This window comes from Anser anser (genome assembly GCF_964211835.1).
Source record: "Anser anser genome assembly, chromosome: 2".
Taxonomy (NCBI): domain Eukaryota; kingdom Metazoa; phylum Chordata; class Aves; order Anseriformes; family Anatidae; genus Anser; species Anser anser.
Window position 1 is genome coordinate 55,421,376 of NC_139721.1, and position 23,766 is coordinate 55,445,141.

General features: G+C 40.2%; 1 protein-coding gene across 2 annotated transcripts in view; it reads left to right on the top strand.

The window, feature by feature from the left end:
- The window catches only part of GNAL (G protein subunit alpha L), a 193,310-nt gene that overhangs the window by 56,701 nt on the left and 112,843 nt on the right, over positions 1-23,766 (top strand). Inside the window, exons 1-4 of one of the 2 annotated variants that reach the window (XM_083826695.1) lie at positions 14,474-15,215; positions 15,579-15,651; positions 16,497-16,551; positions 16,735-16,854. In XM_083826695.1, the coding sequence (XP_083682821.1) occupies positions 15,077-15,215; positions 15,579-15,651; positions 16,497-16,551; positions 16,735-16,854 (387 nt within the window). In that variant the 5' untranslated portion in view covers positions 14,474-15,076. Of the gene's footprint in view, positions 1-14,473; positions 15,216-15,578; positions 15,652-16,496; positions 16,552-16,734; positions 16,855-23,766 lie in introns of those variants that run through there. The other variant, XM_083826694.1, reaches the window with a different exon arrangement.

A 23,766-nucleotide genomic window follows, 5' to 3' on the forward strand; every position in this document is an offset into this window, starting at 1 on the left:
GAAGAGCCCCCTTTTAATGAGTGTGAATTCCTGGTACTAAGAGCCAAAAATCATGTTTTACTGTTTATTTTTTACTATTTGGCATGTCCTCAGACAATTTGTTTGTTGTGCTGGATCATCACGGGGTCTGTTAGATCATCTAATTGAAAAAAAAAAAAAAAAAAAAAAAAAGGAGTTTGTTGTCCTGGAACTGCTCCAGGAGTTGTTTGTTCCACAGCCAAGTCCCTCCTATGCTCTAACTCTGAGGTCATCTCCATAAGTCACGTTTATTATGTTTAATTTATGTCCCTGCTGCAGACTTGGAATCTAAAAATTTTTAATTAAATATATGGCATAAAATGTATTTAAAAAGCAGTAATGTAAATTTATCTCTCAGGTTAGCCACCCGGCCTTCAGCCTTGGGTTAAAGGTTATTCTTTCTGTACTCCAACAGAAATGCACTGACTATTATTGCATATGATAATTGCCTGTACTTCTAAGATATGGATAAGGTGTTGAAAGATAGGGAAAGTATTTTTAAATTGTTATGTATTTGTGTTTAAGAAAAAAAAATCCAGCATCCAGTACGTTTGCTTTTTTTCCTTGTTTTCACATCTGATTTTTCAGGAGCGGTGGTTGTTGAGGAGATAGCTAACAACATACCCCATCTAATGACAACAGGCTTGCCGATATACATTGGTTTCTGTTCAGAGTGTTCCAAGTTGTTTCTAAACAAGAACTTTCTAATCAAGTTCTTCTTGAAATGTATATTTGAGGGCATGAGGTCTGTTTTTCTTTTATTAAAGATCATTCCAAAGCTTGTCTACCACTTAAGAGGTATTCTGAGAAATGGAGTCACTGTCTAGGATTTCATATACTGATCTCCAAAAGTAACTTCTTCAGGAAACAGAAGTTTTACATACTGCCTCTTTCGACTGAGTGATTTTTATGCCCCATAAATCAGGAAGGAGAGTCTCAAGGGTTAGCTCCTGTCTCTAGGTAATTACAGATTCAGTGCAATCTTCTGAAACATGTATCATTTGTGTCACCAAGGAAAACAGACTGCTACTGACAGCTCTATCTCATAAGCATGAAAATCGGGAGGGAGGGTTTTTTTAAGGTTTATATTGTTCTTTTATAATGGTTACAAGCTCTTATATGACTCTGTAAAATCATCTACATGATTTCCTGAAAAAACGATGCTGCTGGCATCGATTGTCGCTGTGGATGGCAGGTTTGAAGAGGCCCCAAGTAAGAAAGTAAAAAGTGTGGAAATAAGAGCAGAGGTTTTTCAAAGAAAAAAGAGGGAGAGAGGTTTATCAGAGAAGGAGTGTATAAGAATTAGTGAATGTAATCTTTCATAAAATGATAGATTAGTTCTGACAATTAGACATGGAAATTGAGTAGGGGAGATCAGGGCACAGAAAGAAAAGGGAGGTAGTATTGCTTAATGCACTCACTTCCTATTCTAAAGATAGCCATCTAAATAAAAATTTCAGTGGTGCTATGGAGCAATTGTAGACCAGGATGTATTCAGTTTGCTCCAGCTGCTTGACCTTGCCTAGCTGTTGACTGAAATGAAGCAATCCCTGGTGTGACCAGCACTTTCCCTGGGCTGCTGTGGAAAGGTGTGTGACCACCCGTCAGTGGCTCTGTGAAATTTGGGGGCTGTTGTACTGCGTACTCTTTGCTGCAGATTTTTCACATTCGATGCAAACCTCGGCCGTTTTTTCAGCTCTGTCATGCCTGCAGTAATTCATATTTGGGCTGTCTGGTCTGTCAGGAGCTAAGGATTAAAACAGAAGCAAGGATGCAGCTTCTGTTGCAGATAACCTCATCACTGGGCTGTCATTTCACAGCACAGCCAGTCTTGCTGAATTTCTGCCGACTTTGAGTAGCCTGATTCTAGGTTCTGTGGCATTTTTATGTAGAAACTACAGATCCTTCTTTTTGTGCCACCCTCTTCTCGCCAGAAAGGGAGTATCAAAGAGCGAGGTCTGTCTTGCACACTGAAGCTGCATGCCAAAACTCCTGGTATTTGCAAGTGGATTGCAAAAACTTGAACATATTAACGGATACTTGGAACGTAACCTGTTAGTTTCAGGTTTGAAAGCTGTTCCTTATGTGTTTTCATAGATCTGCGTACTCTGTGGAGGTATACCTGTCTTCTTCCTTGCAGGATTTTTGGGAACATGTATGTCTGCTCTGTAAGTGGTCAGTATGCAGACAACTCTTTTAATACAGAAGTTATGGGAGTTGGGATCCACAGTGAAGACCTCAAAAAAATAGCTGGGAAAATAACAGTAACAGAAATACAAAACCACATGGGGGTAGAGCTGGAAAATGAGAGTTTGGCCCTTGGAATAAGAAAATTAATTCAGACATGGAGAAAGCAAAATAAGCATTCCCAGAAATTGAAAATGGCAAGTATACCATGCACAGTCAGTTAAGAAATCTGTGCTAGAAAAAAACAAATGATGGTATGGAGTGATTACTCAAAGAGAATTAAAACTTTGTTTCCATCAAGATGAATGTGATTTATCTAGAAGTGGTGTAGGAGAAAAACATGTAGTTCAAGTCTCTGGCTTGAATTGTTGCCAGAGATCAGAGGAGATATTGTGGACTGTGAATGAATTGACAAATATTTCTAATACAATATCAGAATGAGATTGTTCCAGGGTTCTGCCGACTTCTCATAATAAATTTGGCTTAACTGGTGCTGGAAGGCTGTGAAAAATGAAGGACTTTCTGTGTTTGTCAATCCATTTTGTTGAACAATTTTAGCATGTGACTTCTGGACACAATGCCACCAATGAAAAGTTGCTCAAAACTTAATTCAGTTTGGGGTTTGTTTTTTAAGAAGTTCTTTGAAGCTCTTGAATATATTTTTAGAAAGGATACTATGAAAAGCTTTATGTGAAAATGTCCTTCTGTAGATGTGAAGGACACACAAACGTGAATGTCCCATCAAGTGACTGCTGTTTCCTGATCTGTACTGAGCAACTGATTAGCATGATTTTAGACTATGTTTAATGTCCCTATCCTTATTTTAGAATGAAAACTGACAAAAATCCTTAGCCATTAATGAGTGTATACAGTGATCATCAACAAATATTTTAATTGTCTGTTTTCCAAAATTTCAGATACTCATGTTAGCACTTTTCAGTTACTTTGATGTTGTCCATTGTAACTTACTTGCAGCATTCTGCAATGATCTTTTTTAAGTTTCAAGCTGATTTATCTAAAATAGTTTAGCATGGACATATACTTCGTCTCATTTTGATTAAAGGTTCAGTTCTTTAAAGAAGGCTCCGATTTCAGCTTTTAATTTCTTAATTTAGAACTCACAAGGTCATTATTTCTGAACTCTCATACAATTTATGCCACCAACAGGGCGGAGAAACATTCACTCACACATGGGACAGGCACACAGACAGACTAAAGGTTTATTATTGGTGAGGTTTTCTTTTGGGAGGAGGAGGAGGTGAAGGGATTGACAGAAAGAATAATCCTAAAATTACAGGAAACAGAGCCATTTGAGGTAAATTTGTATCAAAAGACAGAAAATTTTGGTGTGCATGTGTTGTCAATAATAAGCTGACAACATACCTGTTAGCTTAGATTTTTATTTACGTCATTCTGCAGGGAGGAGGAAGTTGTTATCTGCTGCTTGCTTTTCATTTTTATCTTTAGGGAAATTAAGGAGTAGCTGAGTGCACTGATAGGTAAACGCTAATTTTCATATGTATTGGAATGAGTGCTCACGAGGCATTTTATTCAAATTGTACAAACCCGTAGTTGTGGTAGAATCTAGAAGGAAGAAATTATTTTGAAAAATAATTAGTAAAATATTTTTATTGTTTGCTCTTACAGCATTTCTTACTGCCTCAGCTCAATGGACAGCATATCAACTGATGGAGTCGATAGATTCAGCAGGTATCAATTAGCGTGTTGAACAGCACCATATTGAAAGAACTGTTGGTCCTTTTTAAGTGAGGAAAAGCATTAAGATGTATTAACGTGCACTTTACTTATGAAAGAAGTGGATTCATAAATGCCACTAAAAATGATTGATCAGGTGCTAAATTAAGTGCAGCAGCCTTTCTTATGGTGTAACTCACTGGTCACCAACTCTGCATCTTTACTTTCCAAGTTATTAACACATCACTAAGAATACAGTAGTTTTGGCTTGCTGCCATGCAATGCAGTTGCTCAACTGTATTTCCTGCTAGTAACCTTTATTTCCATTTCACAGTGATTTCTGATCACTATTATATCTCTAGATGAACTCACTTTGAATCATTTATAGTCTATGAGAAGAGGAGAAGAGAAGAGAAATATGCATTTCAGGGGAGAAATTTATTAGATAATAATATAATAATTTTCATAATTCTTAGATTTTAAACATCTGCATTACCGAGATACATTGCACCCTACATTTGATATATTAACTTGACATCTGGTACAAAACTCAGCTGTAGAAATCAGCGTTTAGCCAGATGAGCTGCATTAAAAGAGTCAGCCCTTTTCACTGCAGTTGGTTAAAATCGGTCTTGATGATAGAGTTTTGCATAATGTCTATGGTTTTAACCCATACTGGACATAATGTTGGATCCATACTATGCATGATTATAGCATCTTTTCTATGTGGCCCATATCGGATGATGCTCTTCATATTGGTAATATATTACCCCCCAAAATGTTCAAGTAAGCAGCTTCCAAGCATGGGCTTAGTATTTAAATCTGATGTCAGGGTTTTCACTTGCAAAGTAAAAAATGCATAAATGAATGAAAACACCGTAGCGCCCATTTGAAATAGAACAAACTGTAGAAAAAAATACATTATTTTGCTATTACTACATATACATAATACAGCATGGATTTGCTTAACTTACAAGTAATCCAAAGTATTGATCAGTGTAAAGAACGACTTTGTCATAATGCCGTAATGGTTTTGATAACAAACAAAAAGAACAATAGTTTTCTAACGTTGATCTAAATCTTCAAATGATTCTAAGATCTAATTCTTAAAATTGGATAGTATCATTCAAAAACCAAAAAATAAAGTTCCTTACTTAATAGGTATGTATACGTATGTGTGTCAATATTTTGAATTTTTGAAGTGCAACCTATCCATTCAGTATATTTCAAAAAACGTAGAGAGAAGCAAGATTACTACACATTTGATAAGCTCATGGCAACAAAAAGCCGTAAATATAAACTCCAACGTTAGGTAATGTAAACTGTATGCTGACACTAGTACAGCTTTCCATAGGCAATAGAAATTACGTGCAGTCTACAGGAAGAGAAGCACAGAATTTGGCACTGTTGAAAGTATTTTGCCACAGCATCACTTTTTTATTTTTTCTGTTAATCTTTGGCTGTGAGCTCTGTACAGTTTATAGAAGACAACCACCAGCTCACACTGTAAACTACATAAAATCCTGGAGACAATATACAGAAAGTAACAGAGTTAAACTTGGAAGTTTAGGCACTTGACTGAGTGATATTTTTTCTCCTTTTTACTTACCATCTCGCAGGACATGCAGAGAGATAATCGGACGGCTTAGAAAGCTGTAAATAATAGAAAAGGTAAATCAGGCTAGGGAAGCGGTATGGTAAAGGCATGAAGCAAGCCTGAGGAGATTCACAGATTAGCGCCGAGGCTATTGTTCGTTGACACAATAGAAGGAACAAGTTCGGGAAGGTGTGTGGACGCCTGCCACATGCGGCCTCCTTCCACTCAGCAGGACAGGGCTTCCAGGTCGTGGTGGTGAGGCAGGTGGCGAGGAGAGGGGCCTCTCCTTCACTGGGCCCGTCTCCCCCCGACAGGGGTGTGACATGGACGGGGCTGGGGGTTTTGCTTTCTGCAGGCACCTCTTCCAGAACCATGCTCTTCTGAGGGCTTGAAACGCTGTTTTTTCCTGTCTCTCTGCATCTCAAGACAAGAGTTATTAAATTAGATGAAGCAGTTTGGGTTTTATTGTATTCAAGAGTTTTCTCTAGTTAAAGGGAAAGCTCTCTTCTCTGGAAAGATTTCCACGAGCAGAAAACAGGGCCCCAACCTGTGGTTCTGGATAAAGCATTGCCCACAGCTGCCCTTGCAGGCAAGCCCCAGCCCACTGGACACATAGCGTTGTCATTGCAGGCACCCACAGGGAGCACGGGTCTGATCGATCCCACTCCTCCTCATCTCTTCGCTGAGGCTGTCCTTCCTTACCGTCTTCATAGTTCCTGTCTGTGCCTGTGCCAGCATGCCGTCTTATCTCCTGAATGGACGTGATCTCAGTTAATCATGTTTCCCATGAATTCCTATGAATATAATGTTAATGCCTTTCTCTGTATGACGAATACCTTATATGATATTTACTGGGCCGACTTTTTTGTTTGTTTGTTTGTTTCACTTTCATAGAATCACAGAATATCCTGAGTTGGAAGGGAACCACAAGGACCATCGAGTCCAACTCCTGGCTCCACACAGGACCACCCAAAAATCAGACCCTATGTCTGAGAGCATTGTCCAAATGCTTCTTGAACTCTGTCAGGCTCGGTGCCGTGACCACTGCCCTGGGGAGCCTGTGTATTTTACAGATCTAATTCTTGAATCTTTCTGATCACACAGATGTCCATTACCAAACACTCTATAAGTTGTGGTATGGACCACAAGAATTTGCATGACACAGAGAAGTTTTAACCCAGCTCAGTGTAAGTCATTTACATGTTCAGACAGAGCATCCTGAAGTGCATTCTTCCAAGCTGTCTTCTTTGTACACAGAGCATTACACTGGTTTGTATTTCTGGTAAATGTTTTGCAGGGCTAACCTATTAATAGCTGGTTTTCCCTACATGAGCAGGCAGCATCCTAAGCTGTCTAAAGGTTAAGAACGGATTTGTAAATGGAAATTTATAGTGGTTATTTTTATTTAAATCAAGTGTTCTCAATTAGTGTCCATGTAAAAGAGCTATCTAAAAGAACACAATAGTCATAATGTTATCTAATGATCCTTTATTAGCAGATTGTGATCATATCTTTATTAGTGTTGGTAATTGTGCTGACAGTGTTGCTGACAGGTTAAGCCATTTCTTACTACAATAGCTTTTGTGCTGTTGCATCAGGATCAGAAATGCAGTTCCTAAAGAGTTGCCTATTATGAAGAACAGGCTGCAAAGAAATGGAAGCACATCTTGCCATTGTATTTAGTGATGCAGGTGACAGGTTGCTATAGTTGGCTCTGAGCAGGAAGAACTTGCATATAGGTAGGTTTAAATGCCTTTAAGTGCTTCAGGCTTGGAAGGTATTTGCATATTGTGTATGAAAATTAAGTCTAGGGGAGTGTTGTTCTAAGTTGTTAAAAACTTCAAGCAGCTCTAAACTTTTAAAAACCCTCTTGAAGTTTTAAATTGTATAGTGTGGTTTCTGAACAGCTGCATGAGGTGAGATATCTGGACTAGACCACATTACTTCTGCATTTGTACTATTGCTAGCCTTAGACACTTCTGTGACAGTTCAGCGTAGCATTGCACTACATTATGTGGACATCAGCAAAGATTTAAAATTTCAAGGAGGTTGCAAGGCACCAAGCTAGAATGATTCTAATAAAAACAAATGAAAAACAAACAAAACTATCTGAGATTATGCATATTGGTATGGAAATATGATACCACTGTTGATCTATCTGAATCTTTAAACCCAGAGAAAATGTTGCCATATTTTAGGAAGTTTTCTTACGTTATGCATTTTTAATTTAAAAACAAACTTCATTTCCCAAAGTATGTGAAAAATACAGATTCTTCAGTAACTTATTTATTATTTTTAAGTGACTTATTCCAAAATGGCTGCAAGTTCTTTAGACTTTTCCCCTTCTTCTTCATGTACATACCAATATTTTTTGTCACCTTTCATTCCGAATAAAATGATCCTGATGTACTTCCTGTAAGATTTCATCCATTCTCTTTATCTTTAAATAATAAACAAATAAACTAATATTTGCTCCTAAGACTCTAACTGATGTTACACAAACAGCGCAGTGCATGCTGAAAAAAGCTTTTGCTTTTTAGTAAAATAGATCAGTAAAATTATATGGGTTTGACTTTCATTAACTCATTCTATAAGGGTTCCTTCAGTATACCTTTGTAATTTAGGGACTAGTAGGGAATAGAACAAGTGAATGAAAGAACAGAAGAACAAAGTAAGTAGACCTATTTCCCAGGAAATAGTCACACTATATTTATAATTGTTTTTCTCCTCTCCTGCACAGGTATACTTACAGAATCTATATAAGTAGTCTGTCTGCTTAGTCTTCATATCTACTATTTCAGCTGTCCAGACAAATAAAAAAATCTGTGTCTTGAAAGCACGGAATTTGAATTGCAACACAAACCTGGTTTTGGAAAGGACCGCTTGGGTCAACAAGTCACGTCTCTTCAATTGCAAGCAAACGTGATAGCTCTTTAATCCAAGAGATCATCTGCTTTACACACATATACCACAGAAATACCTATAACAAACCTAAGATCTATACCACAGAAGTCTAGGCAGAGCATGACTCAACAAGTCTGTGTTACAAGCAGATGTATAGGGTAAGAAAAGATGGATGGATAAGGAGAAAAATGTCGTGTTTTTACTCAGTGAGTGTGGTGTTTCATCTGGGTTTACTAGTTCAGACTCATGCAGTCAAGCACAAGCTATACTTCTGAAATAGATGTTATTGACACAGATCAGGGTATGAGGCTTCACACATCTTGCTAACGTTATTTCCTGAAGCCATTTTTTACCAATGACTTCTGTGTAGCAACATGTTGGGATCCTTGAATAGGGTTAGGGAATGGACTTACTTGCTATGAATTTACCAGTACTTCTGAGTCTTGTAATTGCATTAATGTGCATTCACAAAAAAAATAGTTGCAGAATTCCTTGATTCATGTAAATGTAGGTGTATGAGAGGATCATGTTTATTTGTAAAAATTTTCAGTTGAGGGACACCGCTGACTATTACAGCAGGCATTCAGAAGACTTACAGCATCATTTTGAATAGGTTTCAGTATGTAGAAACTATGTAGAGACGTTCTTTTTTTGAAAATCAGCCATACGCTGCGATAGCTAAAACTTAATTTCTCAAGCAGAAGAGCTAAAAATCAAAAAACTAAAGTGTACCTCTGTGTCAGGACAGGAGGTGATACAAGCACACAGATCAGATATGTTTGTGGTAAATGTAGAAACAACCTAGCTTAGCAGAATGTGGTCTAATAAATAGGAGTGGTGTCAGGCATGCTGTGACTGTAAGGGTTTTGCTGACGCATGTGAGTTAAAGGTGAGGTTAAGGCGCATATTGCACATATTGAGTGTCTAAAGAGGTATTTTTTCGCCGGTTTTTCACTGCTAAACAAATAGGGAGGTCATTATAGCTGACCTGAGCATTTACTATTACATGCAAAATTTGATATCATATACAAAATCCTTTATAAACTGAAGATAAATAACTCAGCTTCATTGCTACAGCTGTGCAAGGTGTTGGTCAGCATGTGGCAGAGAATCCAAGCTGTCTCCCATATAGATTTTCCCCTCTGTTTTTTTTCAGGCAGCAACTCCAGTTATAATCCTAGCATATTTCCTTATAATTGTTTATGAATTACCTTCTAGATTAGGGTGGTATTAGCATATTTTGCTTGGCTTTCTTTAAATCTGTTTAATCTTGAGGATACCCCTGAAAATTTGATTAGAACTAAAATGTGAATGTATTACTTGGTTTATTCAGTTTAGGAATGGGTTGGGGCGGGGGGAGAGAAGTGCCAGATCAAGTGAAACTTCCCATAACTGCGGATACTTTCATAAAAGTGTCTCCAGTTCTGCTAACCATGTAATATATCCCATAACAGAGGCTCACAAATTCATTAAATGAGAGCTTGTCCTTTTGCCTTTGCAAAAGCTTCTGTGTCGCACAGTTTAACAGTATTATTTGATCGTAATATGTAAGCATATTTAAACCACACAAGGTTACTGAGTCTAGTGCACGTTATTAGGCCCTTGCTGGATTTCGGTTAGTCTCAGTCAGCAACTTCTGCCTCCAGTACCGACAGATGGAAGTGCATGCAGTGCTGCCGTGTGGGTCTGACTTCACAGAAAGGGATTTCTGGTCTAAAAAGCCAATTAATAAACACATGCATTATCTTACCAGTAAGTGTCTGAATGCGAACTCTGAGATGACTGGGATGCCCACACCAGAAATTTCCCTTTCCCTCTGTTTCCTTGTGGGATATGGACAAGGAGTAACTAGCTTGGACAGAGGTTTGTCCTCTTCCTTTAACGTGGTCATACTGCAAAGTTGCTTTTCACCTGATACATTTCTGTGCAGGCTTCCATGGAGCATCTGGCCTACTAGCGCGCTTCTTGGAGCTAATCCTCCCCTTCACAACTGCTCTCTTGGGGCAAAAGGCTACTGTCCTCATTTCTGTGGGCTGCTGCCTGCAGTTTTTCTCAGGAAAACTCTTCTTCATCTTCAAACCCTATCAGTTTTACTCCATAGTCTCCCACCACGCCACTTCACCTGCTTTCTTCCTTCAACTGCTCACCTGTGCTCCTCAGCATCTCGTAGAGACAGGGGCTGGGTGCTGGGGGAGAGGAGCAGCAGAGGGGTCAGCAGCTTGGCCAGGCCAGTTATCTGGTGACATTGCCAAGTGAAGGAGCATGGCATGGGAATGGGGACACCAAAACTGGGTCAGGGAGCTGAGGAACTGCCCCTTCCCGAGGCTGACCCTTTACTGTATCAGAGTTTGTCCTTAATCCGTGGGTGTGAGGTCGGTTCGGACTCAGGCCCGCAGTGGTTGTTGACAGGCAGATCTCCCCCCCTCTAGCATCTCTCCTGAAGAGCTCCTCTCCAAATTCTTTTAAGGACTTTTCTGAGGTGACAGTTTATTAAAACGCCAGGATAAAGGTTAGGTTTTGTAGCATGACTTTCGCGTCTCTGTGTAGCACGTGCTGTGTACTTACTAGATCCATAGTCAGTATTTTTCATACAGTCAGAGTCATAATTTTTCTGGTTCCTGGTTCATGTATCTTAAAAAATCCAAATGTAGCATTCCAGAGAGTGTGTACTTTTGTGTTAATATTTGACATCTGCAGGGAGACAAACTTACCAAGAATTTATTACCAGAGAGAAAGAGTTATTTTTCTTGAATACCTATGCAAATAGCAGTTTATTTTTCTCTTTTCGGACCGTGGTTTGAGGATGAGGTACAGTAAAATACGTGAGTACTAGTGAGTTGCATATCCTGATGTGCAGTGCAAAGCATGAAAAAGAAAAGTCAATGAGGAGAAGCAGATCACCACAGTGTTACCCACCTAGTGCATACTGGAGGACAGTGAGAGTGAGAGTTCAGAGAGGCCTGTGAAAGCTGAGGCAGGAAGAGTGACAAGCAGGAAGAGTCTGTTCTCCCATTGCTTACATCCCCATAAGATTTTATTTACATCCATTTCTCCATTTGCTTTGTCTTCGAGAAACACCTCCAAAGCCGAAGGAGGGGCGTTGTAAAGGCAAGATGGTCTGCAAAGGGTCTGCAGGGTTTCTGTAGAAAAACCTTCTCCACCTCCACATAATGTTTTCAAGAAAAACCTCTGCATCAGTCCTGCTGTGGATAAGAGGAGCAAGGAGCAACAGGGTCTCTGGAGCCATATGTGCAGGAGCTCCTTATTGATTCTCACTGAGTTTCTGTCCCCCTTCACGGACACTTCAGTCCAAACAGAATGGGCAAGAGAAACAGCTCTGTGACTTTGTGGCAGCTGGCTGTGGCAGCTGCCCTGATCAGCCTCGGCTGGTTTGTCGGTTTCCTTCCAGTCGAGCACACAGACACAGCCTCCGCGCACGTGGCTTGGGCTCCCCGGCATTCAGCCTGAGGCTCACCAGCAGCGCGACCCGCGGTGGCAACTTGCAAAGGAGAGCGGGATGTGAAGGTGGCTCTGGTTTCCCTCCAGGAGGGCTCACGTTTTACTGCCTGCTGTCACAGGGGGACACCGACACGTTCAAGCATGAAGCAGGAGAAGCCGAATCTGATTTTTGCACATGCATTCAGTGTGTATTTATGTTTATATATTTATATGTGTACATAGAAGTATATGTACGTATATGTATATTGGCTGATCTGATGGGGCAGGAGCAATGGAAGTATCTCATTTTCAAGAGGACTAGGAATTTAAGGAGGCTGCCATGTTGGCTGACCGGGAAGAGCAAGGAGAATCTCCTTTTCCTTGCCCAGGATTTTGGTTTTATTCACATGTGATTTGTACCAGAAGCTTGTTTGGTAAAGCAGCGTTTCTGAAACCATTTATAGAGGTGGGTTGGATTGTGTCTGGATACAAATATGTCTGAATAGCAGGCTCACAGTCTGGGTTTGTCTGTGTGCAGAAGAGACTCATATGCATGGGGTAACTGTGATTTCCCTCTGGAAAAAAAAAAAAATGCTGTGTCCAAAGATGGTGAAAGCTGCTCCTGTGTGCACTATTATTTCCAGGATTTTGTAGTTTTGAATGTGCTGGGATAAGGAGCATTTGGGAAGGGGGAAAGGGGGATTGGGAATATAATTAAAGCCAAAAGTTCTTTCTGGGCACAGGTCACTTGCACGTGTCAGTCTTGAACTGTGTGATCTTTTCTCAGGAGGAAGAAACCCAGAGGGGTCATGGGGTATGCAAGGGGGAGAGAGGAAACGAGAAACACTTTCCCTCTTTTGGAGAAAGGTAAAAGCAGGATATTCCAGGATCCTGTCAAGTCATATTTATTGGCACTGAGCCTCATCGAAGCTGGGAACAAACCTGCACCCAAAATCCCCATGTTAGTACATGCAGGAACAAAACCGCTGAGGAGGGGAGTGCAAAAAAACAAGGCAGATTTAGCTCCTGCGGTTAACCAACACTAGCCAGATTTGGGACATAGGTCCCGAACTGAAGTATTTTAATAGGAGATGAATAAGTACACACGTCTTGTGCATCCCAGCTTCTGGCTTCTTATGGTAAAGAGCAATGAACATCCAGCACATAATTTCTAGCAAAGCCCGTTCAGCTTGGAGCCCAGAGCAAGTGTGACTGCTCTTCACCAGAGCTGTTCATCCTGTACCCCATGCCTGACAGCCTCAAAAACCAGCAGTCGTCCTGAATTTGGCTTCTAAGCCCACCTGTGTCAGAGGAAGTTTTTGCACTCTCCAGACACAAAATAGGAAAAAAGCATTCTGTCCTAAAAAATGGATTGATGCTAAAAAAAATGTGTATTTCGGCCTGGTAGATCCTGTGAATTTGTACCTATACTTTTCTCCTCATATACACACTGCCTGTATAAGGAGGAAAATAAAACGGCTTCCACGATCTAGATCAAACAGTGCCACCAAAACACATGCCTGGCACTTGAATCCCGTAGTGTCTCTCCTGAAAGCTGCAACCACAGGTAGAGCAGTACCCGCTTGTCTTCTGGATCCTGCCCATTTCACCTCCCCACGGCACGCTTCCACGGCAGGCAGCACCAGTTCCTCTTCCTTGAGCTCAGATCCAGCACTTCCTGCCTGAGACAGAGAGCAATTAATCAACCTCAGTCCTCCAGTCTGTAACATCTAGGCTCTTTTGGACACGGTCATCTCAGACTTCTTAGATAAAAAGGATGCTTCGTTTTATCGAAGCTGAGGGCAAATCTTTGATTTTAGTCAACCAGGGTTTCACATGTATGTAGCTATCAAAATATTTTTTTACTAATCGTGTTTCAGAAGTCTGGAGAGATAATAATATTTGGAAGTAAAGGGTGAAAACGTTGTTGAGGTGTCAGAGGTTGTGTGTCCATCCTTTGGTGACTTTGCGGCTCGGTGAATGGGAACATGTAATTTAGGAAATTTAGGAAGAGGCCGAAGCCATGCTCTTGTGCCGAGATGCCAGCGTGCAAGGTGGGAGAGATGTGAATCAAGTAGGGATACCTATAATTTTGTCCGGTTTGGTGTTTCGTCTCCAGACCTAAAATGGAGGTAGACGAAGCGACGAATGTACGGTAGTCTTCAGAGATGGGTGGTGGGAGCGTGTATGTTACCGTGTTTGGACTAAACAGCACTGCGTGCTGTTGGGACAGCTTGGCCTTCCCGTTCAGCTGATGGGGTTGGGAATATTCAAGGGGGGGGCACCCCAAAACCTGCCCTGTGACAGCTGGAGGAGGGGGGGGCCGCGCCCTCCCTCCGTCTCCACGGGTGCGTGGGCTCCACGCCCGCGGGCCCCGAAGGCCTCGGGGCGGCCCCCACCTGCGGCCCGGGGCAGGACCACGCCGGATCCCGCCGGGGGCAGCGGGGGGGCGGCCGGGCCGGGCTCCCTCCCGAGGAGGAGGAAGAGGAGGAGGAGGAGGAGGAGGAGGGCCGAAAGGCTGCGTCCAGCGGATGCCAGCGCCAGGTTTTCGCGGCAGCAGGGAGGGCGGGCGAGGGCCGCGGCCCCGGGGCCGGGGGGCGGCGGCGGGCGGGGGGCTCGGGGCTCGGGGCTCCCCCGGCGGCGGGCGGGGGGCGGCGGCGGCGTTGGCCCCGTCCGGGTCCCCCCCCAGGTGTCGGGGTCCGGCTGGCACCTCGCGTGCTCTGCCCGCCCTGCGCGCAGGGGTTGCAGCCTGCCCGTTTCCTGGTCTGGCAGAGAGAGGCAGTGCTGAGTTGGAGAGACAAAAATAGCCCTTCGGAGAGAAATATAGGGATTGTGTGCGCGGTGGGGAGGGAGCGAGGAGAGCGGCACCAGGCTGGTTTCCAGGAGGAGCCCTGCGCTGCCTCTCCGCCGTTGCATGTTAGCCGTCCGCCGACGGATCGCTGCCCCCCGCCCCCTCCCTGCTCGGGCACGGCCACCTCCGGCGGCTGCTCCCCGCATCTCCTCCGGGGAGGGAAACAAACAAACTCTGTTTTGATCAGAGGGCGACCAGAGACCATTTTATCGGAGCGAGCCGGGGGCAAGAAGCGAAGAGAAACCGCCGCAGGGATATCGGGATTTTAGAGCCTGGTCTTCGACGCCTCCTTCCCTCTCCCCCCCCCCCCCCCCCCCCTCCCCTTCCCCCTGTAAATAACCCGCTGCGCAAAGCCAGCGCTTTGACATCCCTCCCCGGCAGCGGCTATGGGGTGTTTGGGCAACAGCAAAACGGAGGACCAGCGTATCGATGAGAAAGCGCAGCGAGAAGCCAACAAAAAAATAGAGAAGCAGTTGCAGAAGGAGCGGCTGGCTTACAAAGCGACGCACCGCTTGCTCCTGCTGGGTAAGGCGGCGGGGACGGGGGCAGGGAGGGGGGGGCGGCCGAGCGAGCCCCCTCCACCCCCACCACCACCCCCCCAGGACGGGGGCCGTGGAGAAGCGGGGTGCTGCCACCCCAACCCCACAGGCAGCCCCAAACCCAGCCCGGATCGGGACCGGGGTCAGGGTCGGGGCCGGAGCCACCGCGGGGCCACCGCGGAGCGGGCTCGGGGCGAGCCGCGCGGATGCGACCGCGGGGAAGCGCAGCCGGAGGTGGGAGATGCTCCCGCGGCCGAAAAAATAAAAATAAAAATAACCATAAGCATAATGAAAAGGCCATCCCGAGCCTCGTCTCCTAATGTTCTCCCTTCCCTCCCTTCTCTTCCAGGGGCTGGTGAGTCAGGGAAAAGCACTATTGTGAAACAGATGAGGATCCTGCATGTCAACGGATTTAATTCAGAGTAAGGATCGCTCTGGCGTCGTGGCTGCTTTTTGCGTTGCATGCTCGAAGCAGGTTAAGGCTCAGGAAATTTCTCCTGGCATCCTCTGCCTTTTGGTGGCCGGGCACTGCGTTTTGGGGGAGGGAGGGGAGAAAGGGGAGCGAGAATAAGGAAATTGCTGCTGTTGTCTATTTGCATTTTCTCCTTCTGGCCCCTTTACTGTATTTCACACTGTTGCTACTGCAGCGCTTGACAGGCCCCTGTGTAGCAACAACATGGCGACTACTTTTTACATAGAAGCAAATAACTAAATATTGCATCTGTCCGTGATACAAAAATACATGTCAAGTCACATTCAGGATGACAGCGGCTGCTGTTTTTCCGGTACTGGGCTGAGTGTAAAACTGAAACTAATCCTGCACGTTTGTTAGAAATCCTCCTGATTTCTGAGGCTACATCATCTTCTCTCTCAAGAACTCTTTCCCGGAAATCATTATTAATCTATAGCGTTAATTTTAGATACCTGCTGACTTTCACCTATATGTTGTTGATTTCGAGCATATCTGCAGCATGCTGTAGGAATGAAAGGATGACTTCTAGTTTCATCAGGGGAGGCTTTGCAGATGTGGCTATCATTGATTAAAAAAAACAAAAAACAAAATAGAGATGAATGTGGATTGCTCTTCACACCGTGTGAGAAAAGGGATGAGTGGTAAGACATATTTGTCCTGCTATTGTTTTCAGTTAGTATGTTGTAATGACTGAGGAGCAGATAAACAAGCGATCAGTGGAAAAAAATAAATGCAACTGACTGAGCTGCTTTGGAAGCAAAAAATCAAAGTGTTAATATTTCTGTTTTAATGCAGAGAAAAGAAACAGAAAATACTGGATATTCGGAAAAATGTTAAAGATGCGATTGTGGTAAGAACATACTTTATACTGTTCTTCAATGCTTGGGTGTGCTGGAAATGATAAGGATTGTGCTCTCTAAGATTGTGCAGAGAGAAATCCCATTTTGCTGATCAGATTGGATTATCTTCTATTGATCCAGCATCTTAGATTTATCCAGATTAATGTATTTGTTTTTGTTTTATCCAATTCTAGACTATAGTTTCAGCTATGAGCACTTTAATACCACCAGTTCCATTGGCCAACCCAGAAAACCAATTTCGAATGGACTACATCAAGAGTATAGCTCCTCTTTCTGACTTTGACTATACACAGGTAAGACTAGAAACCACTGTTTTGTTCTGCTTTGAGGGGGAACACATCAATTCACTTTCATTTGCCAAAATGTTGCTGGCTTTTTTTGTTGTTGTTGTTGTTTGACTTCTTGGAAGATGGTCATGAGAAGAGCCCAAGCCAGCATTACCGCTGGGTTAACTTTCTTACAGGACTGTGGTGGTTCAACCTGTTTTAGTGTTGCTTGGTTTTGTTGTTACTGATTTATTTGCTGATGTTTGTAAATGCTGTTTCTGTATTTAGTTCTTCTCTTTAAAATTTCTGGTATAATTAGACATATTGACACTTCAAATAAGACTCTGTTGAAAGCTGTTTTCCTGCATGGAATTAAATGCAGGATGTCAGTCTAAGGAGTTACAGTTTACCTGCAGAAAAGGATTTAAAAGGATGGAGCGGTCCCAGTAGCATTTTCCATACTTACTGCACTTCAGAGTGGAAGCTCACATAAGCAGTGGTCGAGTAAGGTTTGCTTCCTTATCTGTTTATTGTAGTTGGCCTTAGCAGTGGTTTAGTTGTTTGTGAGTGTGAGCCATCTTTTGATATGGAACCATATGAAAACTGTAGGGATTTCTGTATGGAGGTTACACTTTTGTACTCAACTTAGAGATACCATTTGGATTAACTTGCATAGACATCTTACATTTGATTATTTTTATCTTTTAACATTATTATTTATAGAAATGTGTGTAGTATGGTTGATGTTTTATGCATGACATGAAAGCAACTGCACAGACATAATGAATATTATTAAAAAATATTTTTGCAGTTGAATAATTTCGAATTGGACTTAGAATTATATATATATATATAAAATCAGTATATATCAAAAACAATTTGTTATGGATACAGTAAGGACTATAGAAATCTTCCTTCATTGGCTAAATGATTATGAGTTGTTCATGCTATCAATATTACCAAAGAAGCCATTTACAATAGAGTGTCTTTAGGTTATTATAGCTTCAGGGTGGAAGAGGGAGAAGGGGAAGAGTCGTTTCTTTATTATATGACTCATATTCTCTGGTGTGTGGTTTTGCCTCTGGTAAAGCTACCACTTTGAAGGTTCAAGATAAAGAAAAAATATCAGACATCTTGTACAGTTAGAATTTAACACAGAATGCAGATGTTAAGAAAACGACTGTAAGGTACACCCACATATGGCATAATTGCTCAATTGGTAGATGTAAGTTAGTGAAAATGAGAAACTCTTTTTAAAAATGGAAGTCAAATTTGACATGAAATGTTTGTCTTATGCAGGTATTTCAGTTCTCAGGCATTTGTTGCTCATATTATCTTCTTTTCTTCAATTTGTATTGGATGAAACAAATTGTTATTTTTTTGGGTAAAATAACTAGTTGAATATATCTTTTGTCATTCTCAATAGTACATCTGTTTTTCTGAGCTCTTGGGGGGTAAGAAAACTGAAGCGGACTTTCCATAGGGCTGCTTCATTATTATTATTTTTTACAAAAATTCTCCTTTTTCAGAGAAGCTGTCTGTATCTGGGCAAATCGAACTCACAGTTTGATAGTTGTAGAGGGGAAAAGCTTATTCTTTGTGGAGGGGAAAAAGAATGGGGCCCCAGGGACTATGAAGCAAGTAATAATTCATTTGAAATCTTGATTCCAAAGTCCATTTTTGTTTAAAATAATAAAAATTAATAACTCTGCTTTTTAATTAAGTAGGATTTCTGATAAATCTATCACATTATTTGAAATAGTGTCAAATAATAGTCCTAGTAGAAAAAAATAGTGTTTGCAGGCTTAAAAAGGGAAGACAAATCTAATGCTGTTTTAGAAGTAAATATATTTTATGTGCCACTGTCATCTGTTTCTGTTTTCTTCTCTTACCAATTCATAGGTTTAGTATTTGTAAAATACAGTTTGGCTAGATTATTTTTTTTTAATGTCTGTTGGTTTAGCATGTTGTTTTTCTCCATGAAGATGTGTGAGCAAGACAGATTTAAAAAAAAAAAGTGCTATTGTGCTTCAGGGCTTGATTCCACTCCAGTTTATGTCAATGATAACTTAAAGTAAATTTGTGTTTCCAGCTGAAATAACTTTTGACCCATTTTGTATTTTTGGATAAGGACAGATATAAAAGTAAATACTTGGATAATAATCAGTGCATCCTGTGTTAAGCATTACTGATTCTCTAATTAATACCTGATGTATGGAATAAGGCCTTCTGAACCAGAGAAACCAATAAAGTATTTAATAGTGTTCATTCAGGGCTTGCTATTGTATCGTCTGTATTTAAAAGCAGATCTAAAAGAAAAAATGCTGACTTAAGCAATGCTTAGGTATTGCCTCTGGGGTAAATTTTGGCACATTCTAAAACATGACAAATGTGACCCTTCTTCCTTTGAACGAGGGAAGAGGTAATTTTAGGATTTTTAGCAGTGTGGATGGTGGTGAGCAGTTTAAGACAGCAGCCCCTATTGTTGCAATATGAATTACAGATGTGTTATTTTTTTTGGATAATGTTAGTTGTGTAATCTTGGTCTTGGAAGTCAATGTATTTTAGTTTCAGATGTATTTCAAATAAACTGCATGCAAAATGTGGTAAAATGAGTGCAGTGTACCATGAGTCTTTACAGAGAGATCCCTCATGATATGCAAAAACTTCACTGATGGCACAATATGGCCAACACTCATGAGACACTAATTTAAATATATTTGTGACATATTGGATATGCTTGGATATTCATACTTAAATCGCATGCAAATTAACTAATATACGTTTAATTGTGAAAATTGTCCTTTAAAATAAGTGGATTTGATAATACTGATTTCCTGTGGGTGAAATCATATTCTAATTAAAATTTATGACTGAAATTCCAAGAACTTGAGTGAGGATGGGATTCGCAATTGTACTCAGATATATATTTTGGGTTTTTGATTGTTTTTTTTTAATTGTATAGCTCTCTACAAAATGCAAGTCACTCATCTTATGTTCTTAATGGTAAAAATTTTAAGTCACATTTTCTCTATACATCATTTTAACATTGCTTTAAGGATCTGTACATTGCCCCCCAATAGTTTTACTTACTTTTTAAAAAATAGTCCTTAATTTGGTTTAGTTACGCTACCTTGATGACTTACGTAATTGTTATTTAAAAAATCAAAAGTTTCTTGATTTCTTTTATGATTCTTGTGTTGCCTTTCGTTACTTTTGTTAAAAGTAATACAATATAATTTTAATTATAGTATAATAAAATATAATTTTTACCCCCCAAAATGCCTGGGTGACTGGTGTGATCTAATTATATAAATAATACTTAAGGCTTGGTTTGTTTTTTTTTTAAGTGAATTAATGTGAATGAGTCACGTGTCCATTGTAGTTTCTTCCTTGAAGTCATGAAAGGAATCAAGATAAATTTTCTTCTGATGGCTACTTTAGACATTATCTTAGCAGTGTATTCCAGGACAGAGTCTGCAGAAAGGCTTTAAAACTGAAATGGAAGCATGCACAGCTTATCGGAAAGGATTTTTTATTATTTTTGGCAAAGTGCTGATTGATATTTGCTAAAGTTAACAGGAATTGACCTGCGCCATTTTTAATCCTTTATTGATGGGGATTTATTTTGTCCTTTGTGAAACAGAGTGAACATATTAAGGGCATATTATGCTAGTAGCTGTGGAAAAACATGGTGTATTATGTAAGCATGTGTTTACCCAAGTTCAGTTGTCTTTATTAGAGTATTTGAATTTTGTGGGCGCAACAAATCTGCTTGGTACGTAATTCCTTTGTCCTTTGTCTTCCTCCCAAATTTAGTCAAATTGTTTTTCATAATGTATCTCTCAGATCGGGCTCATGTGAACGGTTACATGTATGTATACAGCAGGTATTCAGTTAGCTGCAGCCCAAGTGTGTAGTCGAGTGTTTGCCTGCATGAACTGGTCACCAGTGAACGTGAATCACTTGCTTAATAGAGAACATGCAAACACTTAATCCAGTTACTGGGGAGTGGGGAGACTTCTCAAAAGACTCATTTTCCTTTGCTGAGAATGTTTTTAGAGAGGAAGAGTATTTTGTTAAACCTTTATAAAACACAGAATTGTGCAGATGTAGTCCCTTGTGCTGATTTTAGAATGCTGGTTTTAAAAATAATTTGTAAAGCTATTTTATCAATCAGGCAAGCTCTTTAATTCAGCTTTCAAAAGTGAAACATTAATGTAGGCATTGACAGGGAAAGTGCTTTAGATTAATCTGGTCTGTGGTTTGCTCTGCATTTTCAGATATGGCAGTTTGAGTTCAATTTCATGACTTTAACTTTCCTCCATGTTTTCTTCGTAAAAATCAGGACTTCATATTTGTAACGTAAAAACGAAAGAAAAAATTATTTATGGTCAGAATTGGAAATTAAGTAGACTTCTGTTAGGCATTTCAAGTTCTTCTTAGACATAATACTCAAATTCAGAGTTTGCCTGGTGATTGCTGGCTTACATGACATGGGTCTCGGTGTTTGGAGTAACTGGAGATCTTGCTGAAGGGAAGTGTATCGCTGGTCTCCAGAAAATCTTTATCCTAAATAAATGGTTAAATAAAAGATGAAAAACATGATAAATAGGGTTCGTATATGGTTAAACTTCCTCGGGTTGTGCAGTTAATGCTGTGACTTTAATATCCTATTTGGCCACAACGTGTTTAAGTTTCCCTGTAATATGTGCTTGATGTAGCCCAAAGGAGTTACAAAACAACATCATCTAACATTTTTTGGTTTTCAAATAACTTGCAGTATTTCCGTGTTTCTCAGGAGTATGAAAATATACCAAGTTTTACATAAAAATATCATAAAAGAGAGAATACAGTGAATATTGCTAGAAATGGCTTGATTTGATTTTTCTTTCTGTCTCAATTGTTACTTTAGGGCTTTGTTTACTATTTTGGTAAGATGAACAGCCACAAATTTTTATAATTACCTTTGATCGTAACACTTAATATGACTATGGTTTCAAGTCAAAATTAACTTTTAAGAATCAAGTTGACTTTTAAACATTGTCATTTGCCTTTTTCTTGGTCTAAGATGCACACTGATTGTTGTTTTTTTTTATTTTCACAAACTTGGAAAGGATCTAGAGGGCCATATGATGATTAAATCATATAGGTCCAACAACATTATTACTACCCTGAATTAAAAACACTTCAAAAACTAATGAAGAAGACTGTCAGAGAAGGACAGCTGAAAATACTATATATGCTCATGGAGCTGGCAACTCTGTAGTCGTCACACACAGGTTAATATTGTCAAGAGGACTGATACTGAAAAGTAGTGAATACTGGGGAGAAGTAGCAATTATGCAAGAGATGAAATTTCTTTGTTGTGATAGTGCTCGTTTTTATGCTATACACTAATGATTAATTAACAGCAGATACTGAAGTTGAGCTCTTGTCGTGTTAAGAGCAGATTCTGCTGATGCTCAGTGATACCCTTCCCTCGGTATGAAATACCTGTTTGCATACAGATTTTGTGTAAGCGTGTCTGGTTTTCATTAAATCGGCAAGCCGTGGCCCTAATGTTCTGACTAGTCAATGTTAAAGTACAAAACTGTAAACATTTCATACCTGAGATCAAGAGCATACTTAAGTGTTATATGTTATGTTGTTTGCGTTCTCTCTAAGGATTAAGTTTGCTGTTAATGGATCAGTCCATCCAGTAGTGCTTTCAGAAATAATTAGGTATTATTTTAACCATGTAGTTTCTAAACTAGAATGTGGATTGTATTGCAAACAAGTATAGGGCAATGTTGAAAAACAAACAAAAACCTTTCTTGAGTTGATAATATATTATGAAACAGTAAAAGTATTAAAATCTACCGTGATTTTAATTTCTTTATTTTAATTCTTTAATAAATACTCAGGTATTACTGAAAACACAATTGAGGCTTAAAATTGAAGTGGTTTGTGAAAACTATAGCTCTTCCATGAGGCTCAGGATTTCTTGCTTAAAATACAGACTTTTTTGGGGGGGGCAGGAGGGAGGATGTGCTTGCTTTAGGATGAAGGAATCCCTTATGATCGTGCATAAAAATAAGGTAAGGTTTTTGCTTTAGCAAAACACCGGTCTGTTTAATAAAGTATAGAATGTAGTTCTTCCTCCCCTTGTTCCAAAGTCACTGAACCACAACTGTTAACAACTTCTACCAAAGATAAGTAAATAAAAAAATAATAATGTCCCTGGAAAGGAGCTGGAGATCTGCTTAGGCCCCAGATGGTTAACAGCAGAAATGCCAAGACTGAGAGCCATGGGAAGTTCCATGCGTAATCACAAATGAGCTGCAGTATTCAGAAAAAATAAAAAGAAGTAGGTACTGGAGTCTGTGATTGTTTCTAGGTCTTGCTATCTCGATATTTTTAAGACAAAATATGCAGAAGGGGTTCACCTTTCCCATGTATTTGCCTTCTTTAGAATATATTTTTGCATAGCTTTCAATGTAAAATAATGAATTTCAGTCTGGAAAGACAATTATTTGAGAAAGTGTTATTAACAATGCTGCTTATGAATCAACAGTAGTGTTGTATTCAGTATTACATCATCATAGCAGCACCAAATTGAGTGTTTGCTATTTTACATCGTGAATCTGATTTCCCAGGTAGTGGGGTTGGATTCACGCTTCACCCAGCCTGCCTTACTTATTATCATCACACAACACAGAGGCTTTCACTGTGAAACTGGAAAGATACTATCACTCATTATTATTGCTAACTAAAACTTCTGTTGTCTCCTAAATTATTGACATTTACTGCTATTACTTCAAATTCTGTACCTGTGAATACGTATTAGTGGGGGGCTTTTTGAAAGTCAAGCCAGCATCCAGTCTAATACCATAAATTAATAATAATAAATTTCACATTCTGTCTTTTCTGCTACAATTTTAGCCAGAAACTTTATAT